The following is a 15,203-nucleotide window of genomic DNA, read 5'->3' as shown; positions in this document are numbered from 1 at the left end:
CTGGTACGAAGTATTAGACACACATAGTTAACATTGTTGTGCAAGCATGTTTTAGAATATAAATATTTGTGGAACTTTTGTGTTGTTTTTCAAAACGACGGTTTGCATGTTGTGAAATCTGGGATCTTCTTCCAGATGCACATGTACTAGGAGAAGCTGTTTTAATCCAGAGTGTATATGGACACTGATAACATGCGGATTTATCAGGTTCTGTGTTGGTATCCTGTGGGTTGTTCCTGATGGTATGTCTCGCCCGTTCCTGCAGGGAGGCATCTGAGTGTGATCGAGACACAGCGGACAGCTGAGTGAATCTCTGACCAGACCAAGAGTTCTCAACATGGACTTGGAGGACTTCCCTCCCCCTCCCCCCGAAAGTAAGATGTACTGCACTGTCTTATTGGGTCTCATTTACCAAAGCATGTTCAAAGTATCATGAAAGGGAAACAGAGAAAGCATGGCTTACTTACCCAAGAACAAGCTCACCACATGTATTTGTGTTACTTTTACCTGGCAAAAGAGGAAGGGTGATTGCAGGTGAAAAGTAACCAACGCTTTAGAAAAAAGGAAGCAGTAGATGCAGGACCAGTGGTTATGTTTCCTGCTGTGGGGAGTGTCTCTTCATATATCAGAGTAGAAGGAGTTACATTTCAGATGCTGTGACACAAAGCTCTGCATGAAAAGGAGCTTTTTAAAAATCATTTTAAAGAAACAGAGAAAATCACATACCTGGTCTGAACGTTACACACAATAGATGCAGTGTATTTTACGGTATTGCTTTCATTACGGCTGTATGAAATGTATAAGAGTGTGGAGCAGCAGTGCAGAAACATTGTATTATTTGTAAACTGAGAAACAGAGAGAGAGAGACTGTGTGTGTGTGTGTGTGTGTGTGTGTGTGTGTGTGTGTGTGTGTGTGTGTGTGTGCGTGTGTGTGCAAACACATTCCTCATGCCTCAGCCACGAAGGCGCACGGGGGCCGCAGAGTGAAGGAATGAGTGCAGAGGAGGACAAGAAATGAAGCATTGCAGCCAGGACACACTGAGCTTCAGTATCAACACAGTGCCAGAGAAAGAGAGAGAGAGAGAGAGAGAGAGAACACAGGAGGACGAGAAGGTGGACAATATAAGGAAGATAATGAGACAGAGAGACACAGAGGGGTTGTAAAAGAAATGAAAAGTCACGAGGGGATAAAGGTTTTGAATGAGGCAGAGTACAGATCCACACCAAACAGCATGACATTCACACAGATCAGCCGAGTTGGCCCCGGTCACGGAGGCCACTGAGTGACCTGCTGACTAACTTTTACTGAACAGCAAACAGTAGAATAGTGAGGGGAGTCCGTGGAACAGAATCTATATTGTGCTTATGAATCAACAATGGATCTAACTGGAGACAAATCCAGTGTGTTGAGCTAATAACACATCCATGTCCAGTCATCCATGTCTAAATCCATACAGGTATTAAACAGCATATCAGGGAGCAGATGTCAGGCAAACATATCACATTTACCTAAGCTTCAGATATTGATTTCAGTTTGGAATAATCCAAGCTCACTGTAAGATCATTGCTGAAACCTTGGGGATGGAAGCTGCTGCTATGAAGTTAATTTTGCAATTCGCTTTCTTTTTGGTATTGAACATTGTAATTATGGTGCAAACTGTTTTTTTTTTTTTTATTCCATCATGACATTCCACTGCAGTTTCCACATTTCTGTCAGGAAAACCACTGTAGTTATAGGACAAACTTTCTGGAAGAATAGCAGGATGAGTTGGCATTCTTTTCCTGAACACGAACGTTCAACCTCGGTCCTGAGAGCTGAATGTGGAAACACTCTGATGCTTTATCTGCCAGAGATTAGAGTGGAGAACTGATGGCTCCTTTTCAGCTTCTTTCCTTCCCTCCCCCTCTTCCACTCTCTTTCTTCTTTCCATTCCTTTCCTTACCATCCCTCATTCTCTCTCTCTCTCTCTCTCTCTCTCTCTCTCTCTCTCTTTCTCTCTTTCTGTCAGCCTCTGTTTTTCCACCAGCAGCTATCCCCTTGACGAGTGGGTAGTTAGGATCAGAGATCGCAGTCTCAGCCCACAGCATCATAAGCTGACGACTCTGGTTAATAGAGCAGAGATTTAGAGAAGCAGGGGACGAGAGAGCTGTCACCCGCTCTGCTCTGAGAAGGTTCACGGAGGCCACACCACTGTATTGTACATTTGCTTTCCTGAGAGTTGCATATCCAGGAGGCACTAAGCACACTGGAATGGCTTAATGAGAAGTGAGGGGAATGCAAGTGCAAAGATTGCATTTTATTTCAAGAACTCTGCAGGTTCCAGCAAAAGCTCCGCAGTTCAGTGCATCTATTCAGTGGGTAGATTTGTCAGTTGTTTATTGTGTTTGTGGTTAATAATATAATGAAAACTTTTTTTATGTAACAAGGATTAAGAATGGAATTCTGAATTGTGGGGGAGGTGTAATTATATTGAACTCACAGTAGCATCCACCCTCCTGTCAGCACACCACAAATTAGTGACTCTACATAGACAACCTGCTCCCAAAAAGAAAAAAGAAAAAAAGCGATTGAGAATGACAAGTTCTTCATTCAGAGTCCTCGTGTTAGGCAAGCAAGTCAGTAGAAACATTGTAGCCACTTTGTAAACATACTGGGTTTGACATCAGGAAATTGCCACATGAGCTGAATCTGGGCTGTTTTGAGAGACATTAAGTGTCAGGATATGAACTAGTGTCAGTCAGTGCCATCACATGGAACCAGAATCTCCGAGAGGAATACCAGGTTTTTCCGTGAAAATCTGTGTCCATTGCACAGTTCTGATACCTCTCTTAAAGGCAGCTAAAGTGAGGAATCTCTGGTATTTGTGAGTGTGAAGACTAGCCAGCTCATGGTGATAGAGATTTGTTGACTTTAAGCGATAACGCTGTCTGGCAGTGGAAACATTATTTCCTGAGCCTTGGTTAGGCAAGCATTACAGGAGTGCCAGTGTATCATCGAGGAGTGATGTGTTTCGGCTAGAAGGCCTGAATAGACGACATGCCTTTTGGCCATTTCTCAGAGATGATTCACTGAGCTGGCAAAGAAGCTTGCTCTGTTACAGCCTTAAGTCTTCCAAGCTTCCTTCCTCTTCTCTAACCTTCCTTCTCATCCTCTCCTTTGATTTCACACACTCTTTCAAGTTGTCAGTGAGTACATCTCTTTTGGCAACCCAAAGCAGCAAGAGTGTGTGTGTGTGTGTGTGTGTGTGTGTGTGTGTGTGTGTTTTGCTTTTTCTCCTCAGCCAGAGTTCCTGTCTTTCGAGCTGTGGTAGTGTATGGTTAGGATGAAGGAGATCTTTTCACAATATCTTCTCTTTGGTGAGCTCTCAGTGCTCATCATGAGTCACGACACCAAATACCCTTTTTTTGCCCAGCCTTGAAGATTTGGAATAAAAGCTTAAAGGAAGCAAGTAATTGTCAAATGTTGTCTTTTTGTTTCATCTGATTGAAAGACCAGGTGATTTTTCTACTTTTCTGTAGGCTGTTCTTACGTTAAAAACAAACGTTTTTGAAGAAGACACATGGAGATGTTCACAAGTCATAGTAGTCAATGCTTGTCAAACATTCCATTCTACATTCGGGCTCGTTGTGCCCTGGGATTTGGCAGTGAAAGGAAACTGGGCTGTTCCTGGTCACTGCATGGTGTGACGACCCTATTTCCTGTGTGGTTAATTGTGTTTCCTGTCTTTGGCTACACACCTCACTGCTGCTCCCTCTTTCATCTTTTCTGTGTCCTGCTGTAACATACAGAAGGCTCATTTTCAATAACTAAATAGCTCTCTGAATGATCCCTTCTACATAGAGAATACATTTTTTTATTGTTGTTTTAACAAAATGTGATTGTAACACAAAATAAAATGTAATTGGATACCTTTTAGTTAAATTGGGATTTGAAACACATAGCTGTTGCAGCCCATTAGGGCCACATAAATTGTAGAATGAGCCTGCTATATATTATCAAAAGAGTGATCCACAGACTCCCAAACCACAAACAACAGCAGAATGACAGAAGTAGCTATGGAGGTGGAGAATTAGTTGTATGCAGACTCTGTTCTGGTTGTAGTGTGTGTAAGACTCTTAGAATCTTATCCAGCACAATTATTACCAACCTGTAACTGGTTCACTTCCTTACATTTTCTGTAGTTGAGGTGATGTGTACTGCATGATTTTTTTCCAGACAGCATAGACCTTTCAGTTAAAGAACTACATACAAATATTTTTGTCAGCTTTGTGTTACGTAGAAATATGAATCTTCAGCTTGCCCCCTCACGCTATTATTCCTTCTCCCTCCCATACGATTTTTTTCACGTAGTCCTTTCCCTCTTTCACCTTCTATCCTTCTTTTTTCATCTTCTATCCCTCTTTTTCTCCTTATTCTCTCAGTGTTGACAGATGGGGCCTCATACGAAGATGAGGATGATGAAGGTGAGCGGTTTGACTTTGATGACAGTGGAGACGACGCTCCGGAGGCCGACCGCCCGCCCCCTGCGCCTCCTGCACAGGACTATGGAGCTGAGGGTGCTGAACTAACAGTCCCAGTCATACCAGCTCATTCCAGTACCCCGCAAAGCTCCCAGTCAAACACAGAGCCCCCAGTCTCAGAGACAAACTTTCCCCCACCTCCAGAGGACCTCTCCAACTCAAGCAGTACGACTGCCACCACCCCTGCTGCTACTGCTGCTGCGGAAGAGAGCGATTTAGCTCCACTTCCAAAGGAGCAATGCCCAAATGTCACAGGAGGAAGCATGGAAAATGACTTACCTCCTCCACCAGAGGGCGCAAGAGACCCGTCTTCAGAGTTAGTAGCCAAGGGTGAGTTGTGTCAGCTGTACCCCCTGAAGAAACAAATGATGTCAGACAGAGAATCAGACCACAAACATTACCACAGGCTTTTTCTCTCCCCCAAAAAGGAACTGAATGACTCAACTGTGTGAAATATTTGTGGTAACGACACCTTGCTTAAACCTTACTCACTAGTTTCTTTGTCTGGCACTAAGTGATCCTTGGACTTGACCAGACCACCTGTCTTTGTAACAGCTTGCTCCTCTATTTTTAGAAAAGGGTGCTACTTAAGCTGAATGCCTGAGTTTTTCTCCTTCATTTGGCTGAGGTGTGCACTACTTGTGGTGTTAGTTGATTTATCTTTGTGAGCACTGAATATAGCTAAAATAGGGAAACTGGCTCTTTGTTGAGGGCAATGATTTTAGCTATTTAACCAGTGATTGTTTTCTTCGAACAGCACAGAGAATGCCCATAAAACATACAAGCAACAAACAGATTAGGTGCAGAGAAATGATTCTTTAATGGTTACTGTACATACTTATCTGGCATACACTTTTGAGAGATGACTGCCCTCTGAGGTCAAACAAACAAAAAAAAAGGTCATTATTTTAACTACCTCTTCACCCAGTTATGTTTCATGCTGAGGTAACATGACTGTTTGGATTAGTCTTAGCTGAATTTGGTTTTTTATGATAATCAGAGCGTTCACTAAAATAAACAGTGACTCTTAATCAGAACTGGATTCATATTTGTAAAGCATCTCATAGTGAAAATGCTGATCTAGAATCGATTTCCTTCAATACGTCAAACTATATTTATTATAAGGATAAATGGCATGAACTTATCCTAGACCAGAATTCTGAGAAATGTTACTCATATGATCCCTGAACTTTTTTTTTTTCATTTTGATCCATAGAGAGCAATACTAATGAGGATCCTTCCTCAAGCACACCAGTCTCCAGGGTGACCACTCAGCCCAAAGTCAGCCCCTACTCAGTGATTGACATCACTCCCCTCCAACAGCAGCTGCAGCCCCAGCAGAGCCCACCTCCCTCTGCCATCCCACCAGCCAGTGAGAAGGAGGTTGGTGCCCATGATGTGAACAGCAGTGCCGGGGTGCCCTCCGGCTACTCTGTGCCTGTGCCTTGTGGCTACACCGTCCCGTCGAATGTGCCAGTCATCACGCCAGCCTACACCACTCCGGTCATCATCAGACACCTCTCTGTGGACGAAGACGGTAACAAAGAAAATTCCCCTTTTCCTCCCTTCCTTTTCCTGCTCTTTTCCTTTGCAACATTCATTTTCCTGAAACTGGACCACAGTGAAGTGATGGTTAAATTTAGAGCAGCCTGGCCTGTGATGATGAGGTTTTCCTGTTTGCTTCAGAGTGTCACAGGAGCCATCTCCAGATGTGTAGCTGGGTGTTCCTGTGGGGAAAGCAGAGCTGCTATTGTCTAGTTACACACGCACGCGCGCGCGCACACACACACACACACACACACACAGTAATCACAAATGGAGATATTGTCTCAGTTAGAGCTGGACATTTTTTTAAAGCTGTATCAAACAGTTGACCCAGAATATCAGTCAGTGCTTTGTAGCAATTTTATCTCCTGACCTAACTGTGACAGTTACAAAATTAATGTTTGCCTGCATACTGTTGCCTTTTGCCTTTGTTCAACTTACTGTTCAGTGGCTGATTTCTTTGAAAATCAATAACAGCACTTGTTTTCACTTTCATTTTCTTGGATTTTTAATGATTACACCAACTCTGTATTGTAACGTTTTGTGATGTGTCACCTTTGTAAAAATCATGTTCTCTTCTGCCCCACAGTCACTGTAGTGGGGACAGGGACAACATCAGCAGACAGGTTAGTGTTATGATTGACAATGCACTTCGACTTTACATACTCTAAGAAGTCTACAGAATTAGCCCTGGGCACTCAAATATTGTTTGTCAGTGTGGACTGAGCTAGACAGTCCATAATGGTCTGTAATGTCAAAATCATGCATTCAGAAATTTGTGCGAATCAAACTCTGGTGTGTTTGAAGTGGTAATGTGAAAAGGATAACTTGACTGCACTTTTGCTGATGCTTAGTGAAACATGTGTATAATACATGTGTATATTTGACTTTAATGACTGTGTATGTTTTTCTCGTTCATTTAGTGTCTTCAATGAAAAGTGCCCCGTTGTTAGAGAGGAGGATGCTTTGACTAAGTGGGTCTCTGATCCTGCAAACACTGCTTGGATGGAAAGTAAGCCATGACTGTTACTCTGATCCACAGTGATAACCAAATCACACACATAGCCAGCTGCCTAACGTAGTCAAATTCAATGACAAAATCGTACTTTTGCAATATTGTGCTGTGTTTTTTATTATTTTGTGTGTTGTACGTTCCGATTTAATGTTTCACAGTTAAGACCTGTTGCAGCTCCTCATGTGCAGTGCACATTGGCACTGAACTTAGCCTGCAGCTTGTGTTCCAGTGAAAATGTGTGTCCACAGGAACCTGCACTTGTATCAGTTTACTAATGAGGTGTATACACTTTGTGTAAGTCGGTTTGAATATTAGCGTCTGCTACATGAATAAAATGTAAATGCAGTAATTGCATAACAGTTCCTCTAGCCAACCAAGGCAGGTAAAGTAAATATCAGAATTGGTGAAGAGTTAAAGGAAGGAGATGGTGTGTTTGGGAACCATGTAAAACAGTTTCGTATGTTTTGGAGCGTCTGTGTTATTTGTAACTTCAAACCGAAATCTTGTCAACAACTCTAAAATGGAGTCTGGAAATCCTTTCCTTTGTTCTGAGGTGAAATCATCAACTTTTCCTTCCTCTTCCCCTTTTGAGGAACTGATCCAACAACCCTTTGTTTGGCAGTGAACATTTGAGTAATCCTAGCTCTGTGCACTTTATTTCACTAATATGTGAAATCTAAAGACCCGTTTGTGTGCACTCCAGATCCCGACGAGGTTATTTATGATGATGTGCCGAGAGAGAACTCTGATTCGACCACAGGTTTGGATCAGCTTTTTTTTTCTTTTCTTTTCCCTCTGAATAACATCACTTACTCTGTATGTGCTCTGGCTGCCTCTGCATATGATTGAATGTGTCTTCATGCTGTTTGCACAAAACCTATGTCCTCCACTTTATCTAAAAGTTGATTATCTTACTACAACAGTCATACTTCAAACAAAATCAAATTATCGAATCATTGGCTTTGCCCTGGTGCTGTTAAGTTGTCCCTTTTCATTGATGACTTCTGTAAGAACGCTGAATGATGAGATAATGAACGGGAAGAAATGCAGTGAATCCCACACTAATGGAAAGTTAGTGATGTGAAGCCTTCATCAGTCTTTGATCTGTTTGGTCTAGATTTAGAGTCAGGGGACAAGGGAGCAAAGATGGGGATTATTGTAAAATATACGGGCATTCATGTGCCATTCATTATGACATATTTGAAATAGCAGTTATGCAAGCAGTTTAGACAGCCAAACTTTTTGTTGTATATTTGTCAGTGGTTTCTGGAATATCATGTTAGCCTTTTGAATCGAAGAAATGCTGGTAAGATTTTGAAATCACTTAAACATTTTGTTGCGAAGTCGGTCATTTTCGTTTGAAAAAGGGTAACACTCACGTGACTTTATTGAAACCCTTTTGTAGTTTCTGCATGTCTTGAGGAACTGCAATAATTGATTTGCAAAAATCCGTGCCACAAATATCTTCATGGTGAGGAAATATGGGGCACTCCTCATGTAGATTTTTTTACCGCTGTCCTTCCATGACAGTTAAGTCTCCCTGCCAGCGTCAGTTTCAATGAAGACTTTTGTAGAAAAAGAGAGTATTCCACTGTTTTTATGTCTTATCAACAGTCCTGTATAGACACAATGAAAAATTTAGACTGACCTCTACCATCTCTCCCCGTCATATCCTCTGGTGAAATGTTGCCTGTAATGTTGACCCTCTTTCTGTGGCCTTTCCAGAGCCAGATGAGATGATCTATGATGACGTGGAGCTGGGAGAGGAGGGCGGCAGCTCCTCACTAGACAACGGCTGGAGCTCCAGCGAGTTCGAGAGTTACGATGAGCAGAGCGATGGAGAAGGCCACGGAGAAAACGGCCTCCCTGACGCCTTCGTCAGAGGAAGAGTCCCCAGCAAGAAAACCCATGTGGGTATACAAGCACCTGCATAGGGTCAAGAACACAACTAATCACTTTATGCACAATTCAACAATTGCTAACACCAGAAGTCAGTAACCATGAATGCAATTAACCGTACAGTTCTGAGAATCAAAAGTAGCACTCTAACAAATATTATAACCCAGTGTTTTTAATGCATTTCTGCAGACCACCTTGTCTTCAGGATTTTATCTATCAGCCTAGTACTAAGACACCTCATTACACTCATCAACTGACTCTGAAGCCTTTGGTTTAAGTGGGTACTGAGCTTAAGTACTGAATGTTAGAGTAGGGAGACCTATAGGCGAACATTAGTATAACCAGTACATCAGTATGGACTTTAAGCATAGATAATGCTGTTAAAATGTTTTATTTAAGATTAATCATCACTCTCTTGATTATTGCCAATTTGCAAACCAGTATCAGTCATCCATATTTCTGTACCCATCATCAAAAAAAAATTGGCCTTCCAACAGACTACTGGTCCTTGTTCCCTCAGTTGCAAGCCTATGAGCTGTAAAGGTTGTTTTTAATGCTGTTGACCAAATATTTGACGGTGTTATCTGATGTAAGCAACAGAGGAACCTCTGAATGTGTTTTTATCCTCACTTTTCAGAAATAACAACAGACAAGTTAGTGAGGGATTAGGATAATTTGAGAAACACTTTCTGTTCTCTGGCTGCTTACATTATCAACACTGCCTGAAGTCTTGAATAATATACAGCTGCTGTGTATATTAGCGGAGACACGAATCGCTGGCTTATTTTTGCAGATTAAGATTATCCGCTTATTACCACTAAAGTCATAGAGATATAATTTGAACGTTTATAGAAACCGGTGCTTTGCTTCACGTTCAGGGCTTCCCACATTTGTTGTATGTGTGTGTGTGGGTGTGGGTCTGTGCGCGTGCATACAAGCTGGCAAGCAAGTTCAAACTACAAGACATTTGGAGGCTTGTGTTCAAAGATAAAAATATGTGTGTTTGCACCTCTGGTTTATGTTGACTCAACCCATTTGGGTGCTGAGAGTGTTTTTGCATCTGACAGAGGGACAGAGAGTCATTATTGTGTATGTGGGTAAGTCGCTGAGTGATCTCTGTGGGCTGAAGCTCCTCAGACAGCCGGGGCGCTAACAGGCTTGCTCTGCTTTCGTTTAGCTCTCTCAAGATCTGACGCGCTTGAAAGAGCACTATGAACGAAAGATGAAAGAGCTAATGGCAAACACAGTGGGGACGGTAGAGCTGCAGCAGCTTAAACAGAAACACGAGCAGAAGGTAAATCCTACCGTTGTGATGTCAACCCCTCGTTAAATGGACTAAATCCAAACCCCTCAACTTTATCACACACACATCCGTTCTTACTCTGAAACTTACCTGAGACGGCCTGTCCGTAGCATAACCTCACTGGTGATGGGGTTTGTGTTCATTTAAACTTCACTAAAATCATGTGTCCTGCCTCCACCCGTAGTGGCTATAATCCTCAATGCCGTCCGAGCTCTGTATAGAGATATGAGTGCGTCTGTGCCATTGTGGGTATGTGGGTGTAGTGAGTAACCTTCATTCTTACGTTTCATTGGCTTCTCAAAATCTGCCTTGCATGACTATTGGTTGCATATAGTTCTTGCACTTAGATGTTACATTAATTCATGCATTAATTTGTCTTCCCTTTACATGAACATTACAACGTTGGTGAAACCACACAGACAGTGTGACTGCTGTTGCAGTCATTGTGTCTCTGTGAGGTGCTGTGCTTTGTCATGGTCTTGGTTACATATACATTCTGTTCTTCATCTTCCCTTCGTCTCCCATTCCATCTCTTCTACAACTGGTGGATGATATTCCTTAATGTTGTCTTTTCTGCAGAGTTTCGCTCACTTCCATGTACAGGAATCCAGCTTTTATTGAAAATTGTTTCTGAAGGGAGATGTCAGTAATGGATTTTTGGGTTAGGGACATGGGACTTATACTTGGGTGTAAGTGTAGAATGTGAGCTACAGGATATGTGATATTTGTATGATCTGTGTGTGTGTAAAGATGCAGAAGCTGGTGAAGGCAGCTAAAGAAGGAACCAAAGATGGTCTAGAGAAAACCAAAGCTGCTGTGAAAAAAGGCAGATCCTTTATCAGAACGAAATCATTCTGTCACGGTAAGAGCTTAACAAACCCAACTGACCAGAACCATAATGACTGAAAACATTTAAAAAAAAAAAAAAAGATTAAATTGTTTAAACTGTTGTTAGAATCAAAGTGACATCATCTCATACTGCTGTTCTGCTCAATTGCATAATGTATGTTATAAGTGAAGATGTCCCACTGCCATGCTTTAGAGAGGAAGACTGCCGGCTTTGAGGAAGAGGAGTCAGACCTTTTCATTGAGGTGGAGTGTTTTAACGTCGAGCCAGTGCTGGGTCCTGCTCCTGAGGGCCTTTCTCAACAGCAGGTACTGAACACCCACACACACTTCTGCTTTCTTACTTAGAACCTGCACACACACACACACACAGACATACACTCACATCGCTGTCCTCAAATGCTTCTGGATTCATGTCAGGTAAACCTTAACTGTGAACAGTGAACAATGTCAAAATGACATCTTAGATGAGAAACCGTCACATGATTATCTCTGTTTGTCACCAGGTGGTGAGGAGATGCATTCTTGGATCCATATTGGACAGTGAGAAGAACTATCTGGAATCTCTGAAGCGCATATTAGAGGTTAATGTCATTTTTGATGGTATGCAAATATAAGCTCGTCAGAAAAATCTGTCCATCAGCTAACCTTTCCATCTCTTCCTTATTCATTATAGCAATATGAGAAACCGCTGTCACAGATTGAGCCACGGTTGCTTAGCGATCGGAAGCTTAAGGTGACCTTCTACCGTGTACGGGAAATCCTACAGTGCCACGCCCTATTTCAGATTGCTCTGGCCAGCAGAGTAGCTGAGTGGGACAAGCTTGAGATGATCGGGGACGTCTTTGTAGCATCAGTGAGTTTATTGCATTAGTACATCATGTGTCACACTGGATTTTTTTGTTGTTGTTTTTGGCTCCCTGTGACTTTGTTCTTTTGTGCTCTATGGTGTACACAAGGTCAAGAAGTAATATGAATATTCTTCTGAAATCTGTTTGTGGCTCAGTAGCAGTAAGGCCTGGATTCATTAACACTAGAGCACACTCCCACAGCCATTTCCAGCTGCACAGAGAGGATGTGCTCCACCTTTGACTGTTGCCAAGCAACACTGAGAGACCCCCAAACAAAGGGTTTTTTTTAATAGTGCCCCAATTCTGATGTTTTTCTCTATTTCTCTAACACCCTGAGGAGCTGCTGTCTGGAACAGTGTGTGTGTGTGTGTGTGTGAGAGAGAGAGAAAGAGGGAAAGAGAGACCTCAGTAATTCACACACACACACACACGCACGCACGCACACACACACTGTTCCCATCTCTGACCAGCTTGAATTAGTGTCTTTTAAAATGACTAATTTACTGTCCATCAGGGTTAAAGTTAAAGTTACAGGTTTGCCCCTGAGCTAGAATGTCAGGGTGCTGTGATCTTCACTGCTGAATTATAAATGCCTAAAAATTTCCTTGTAGAAACAGTTTGACTCGCCTACTCTAATCTAATCTTTTTTATGAATAATTTGAATGAAATGCTGATTTCTGGTTTTTCAGTAACTTGCAATTTTGATTGTTTACTGTTTTCTTTTATTTATGTAGTTCTCCAAATCCATGGTGTTGGATGCATATTGTGAGTATGTGAATAACTTCAGTACAGCGATGGGGATAGTGAGGAAGACCTGTGTGTCCAAACCCAGCTTCCTAGAGTTCCTCAAGGTTGGACAAGCTCATAAATTTAGTATGAATAGGTTGTCTGTGTAGTAACATTAGGCGAATTCAGTTGTATTAGATTGAAATATAATTGCATTTTTCTGTTCAGTGCTTTTTTGTCAGACACAGTTGTAGTTTGAGACACAGAAGCACACACACACACTCTCTTATTAACACACTGCCTCCGCAGCACCGGCAGGAAACCAGCAGTGACCGTGTCACCCTCTATGGCCTTATGATGAAACCCATTCAGAGGTTCCCACAATTCATTCTGCTCCTGCAGGTAGAACCTTTCACACACTACACATGCTCAAAGTGTATCTCATTTACTCAACAATATTTTGGTTCAGGGGTGTTTCAAACAGTTGCCAGTAGAGGGAGCCCATCACTCATTTTGCTGGTAGCATTTTAGTATTGGGCATAAGCATTTGTGAAATGTGACGCACTGTATGACTTAAAATTTTCTCTAGATGTTGAGTGGCAGCAAAATTCTGTCTGAAGGGTTTGATGGTTGTTAATGGTAACTTGTCCATTACCTGTCATTTTTGATTAAACAGAAGCAGACATACGCATTACTGAACACAAGTTTTGATGACTGAACACGAGCATTTCAAGATGAGAACACAATGTCTTGAGGAGTTGTTTTAAACTTTCAGGACATGTTGAAGAATACTCCCGTGGGCCACCCTGACAGGCTGCCCCTGCAGATGGCCCTGACCGAGCTGGAGACGCTGGCCGAGAAACTCAACGAAAAAAAGAGGGAGGCGGACCAGCGCTGCGAGATCAGACATATCGCTAAGGCCATGAACGAGCGCTACCTCAACAAGGTGATGCTTAGGACCTGTGGAGAAAAAAAGGGGCCGCATTCTTAGTTGTGATACAGCTGCTTTTGTCTGAGTCAGGCTAAGTTTCAGGTTCATGTTACATTAGACGAGAGTATTGACACACTGTGCTTGTGAGATATACACATATAATTCAAATGAAAGTCATGTGCAGCTAAGCATTACCTATGGAGTAATAAGACAGATCACATTTTGGATATTTAATTGTCATACCATTGAGGTAAGTGATTATATTGTGAAAGTAAGTACCTGAAAAGGCTGTGGTTATAGTCATGAAAAAACATAGATGGTAAAAGTTCCTTATGTAGAAATGTGGAATACACCAATAATATATTTGTTTGTAAATATTTTATACTGTATTTCATATATATTTACAAGTTTATCTGTCTGTTTATTTATTTACTCACTTGCTTATTCATTCATTCTTCACAGATTGTTTGACTTAGCCTGAATTTCCATAGTCTATCATGATGTTGTGATGGAAAACTCCTTAAGGGGAAAAATGTGATGTAATCTGAAGGAAAAAATCCAGGTTGAGGAATGAGGCTGTTTTCCCAGCTGTCTAGTGCTGTACTCTTTGGTATGTGCAGATGTCCAGTTATCATCTGGCAGGAGAGGAGACACAAAGGCACTGAATGCCCATAAAACTCTGAGTCTGCTGGTTTTCACTAAAGTCCAGTCGTAATTAGTCACGATTCTGAACTGGAACAGTTTACCAAATGAGCCCAGTGTGACGTGTTTCAGGAGCCCTTGAAAATATTGGGCATTCTTTGTCACTTTCTTGCCAGTGGATTATTGTCTTTAAGGTCGTGCGTGCTTGCGTGCATGCATTTGTGCATGGTTCTGTGTAGGCATAGAGGCTCATTTGACAGTGGACAGATTTTATCAGATTTCTGAGCACAGATGAGCGTAGCATTTACTGAGATAAATTAGTTTATGAAATCAATTTGTATCTTTTGCTACTTCTGGACAAACCAGCAGCAGTGCTGACTGCAGTTATACTGCCACTTGATATCATATCACTACTGAATATATCTCAGTAAAGTCAATATTTAAGTCGCGGTAGAGGTACTGTGCAGTCTATATTAAACTGTTTCTTTTCCTCTCTCAGCTCTTGAGCAGTGGCAGTAGGTATCTGATCCGCTCTGATGAGATGGTGGAGACTGTGTATAATGACCGGGGTGAGATTATCAAGACCAAGGAGCGCTGCCTCTTCCTACTTAATGATGTGCTCATGTGTGCCACGCCCAACATCAGGTGGGACTACTCCCATCCCAGTCTGACACGCATTGCCTAATTACCGCATTCATACCTACATTAGATTATTACCTTGCATGCATTGGGCTATGAAATGAATAACTGTGTTAAATACAGCTGTATTACCCATCTATCTATCTATGAACAGATGTTGGATACTGTATGTGTACAATATCTGATAGTTTGAATTATAAAGGCACGTTTATCTTTTAGTTTTTTAATTTGTTTCACTTTTTTTTTGTGAGGCCTAGTAGTTCTCTAACAGAACTGCTGCATACA

The 15,203-nt window shown here is 41.8% G+C and overlaps 1 protein-coding gene across 1 annotated transcript in view; it reads left to right on the top strand.

The window, feature by feature from the left end:
- Positions 1 to 337: 337 nt before the first annotated feature.
- arhgef10 (Rho guanine nucleotide exchange factor (GEF) 10) overlaps positions 338 to 15,203 on the top strand; it is a 39,562-nt gene continuing 24,696 nt past the window's right edge. Inside the window, exons 1-16 of the mRNA XM_030787455.1 lie at positions 338 to 374; positions 4,423 to 4,851; positions 5,738 to 6,058; positions 6,656 to 6,692; positions 6,990 to 7,078; positions 7,785 to 7,841; positions 8,807 to 8,991; positions 10,158 to 10,274; positions 11,034 to 11,139; positions 11,299 to 11,438; positions 11,636 to 11,713; positions 11,806 to 11,985; positions 12,715 to 12,831; positions 13,016 to 13,108; positions 13,482 to 13,652; positions 14,779 to 14,944. Coding sequence (XP_030643315.1) covers positions 338 to 374; positions 4,423 to 4,851; positions 5,738 to 6,058; positions 6,656 to 6,692; positions 6,990 to 7,078; positions 7,785 to 7,841; positions 8,807 to 8,991; positions 10,158 to 10,274; positions 11,034 to 11,139; positions 11,299 to 11,438; positions 11,636 to 11,713; positions 11,806 to 11,985; positions 12,715 to 12,831; positions 13,016 to 13,108; positions 13,482 to 13,652; positions 14,779 to 14,944 — 2,323 coding nt within the window. The remainder of the gene's footprint in view (positions 375 to 4,422; positions 4,852 to 5,737; positions 6,059 to 6,655; positions 6,693 to 6,989; positions 7,079 to 7,784; positions 7,842 to 8,806; positions 8,992 to 10,157; positions 10,275 to 11,033; positions 11,140 to 11,298; positions 11,439 to 11,635; positions 11,714 to 11,805; positions 11,986 to 12,714; positions 12,832 to 13,015; positions 13,109 to 13,481; positions 13,653 to 14,778; positions 14,945 to 15,203) is intronic.

This window comes from Chanos chanos, chromosome 10 (genome assembly GCF_902362185.1).
Source record: "Chanos chanos chromosome 10, fChaCha1.1, whole genome shotgun sequence".
Classification (NCBI taxonomy): domain Eukaryota; kingdom Metazoa; phylum Chordata; class Actinopteri; order Gonorynchiformes; family Chanidae; genus Chanos; species Chanos chanos.
This window is presented reverse-complemented; position numbering and strand designations above follow the sequence as displayed.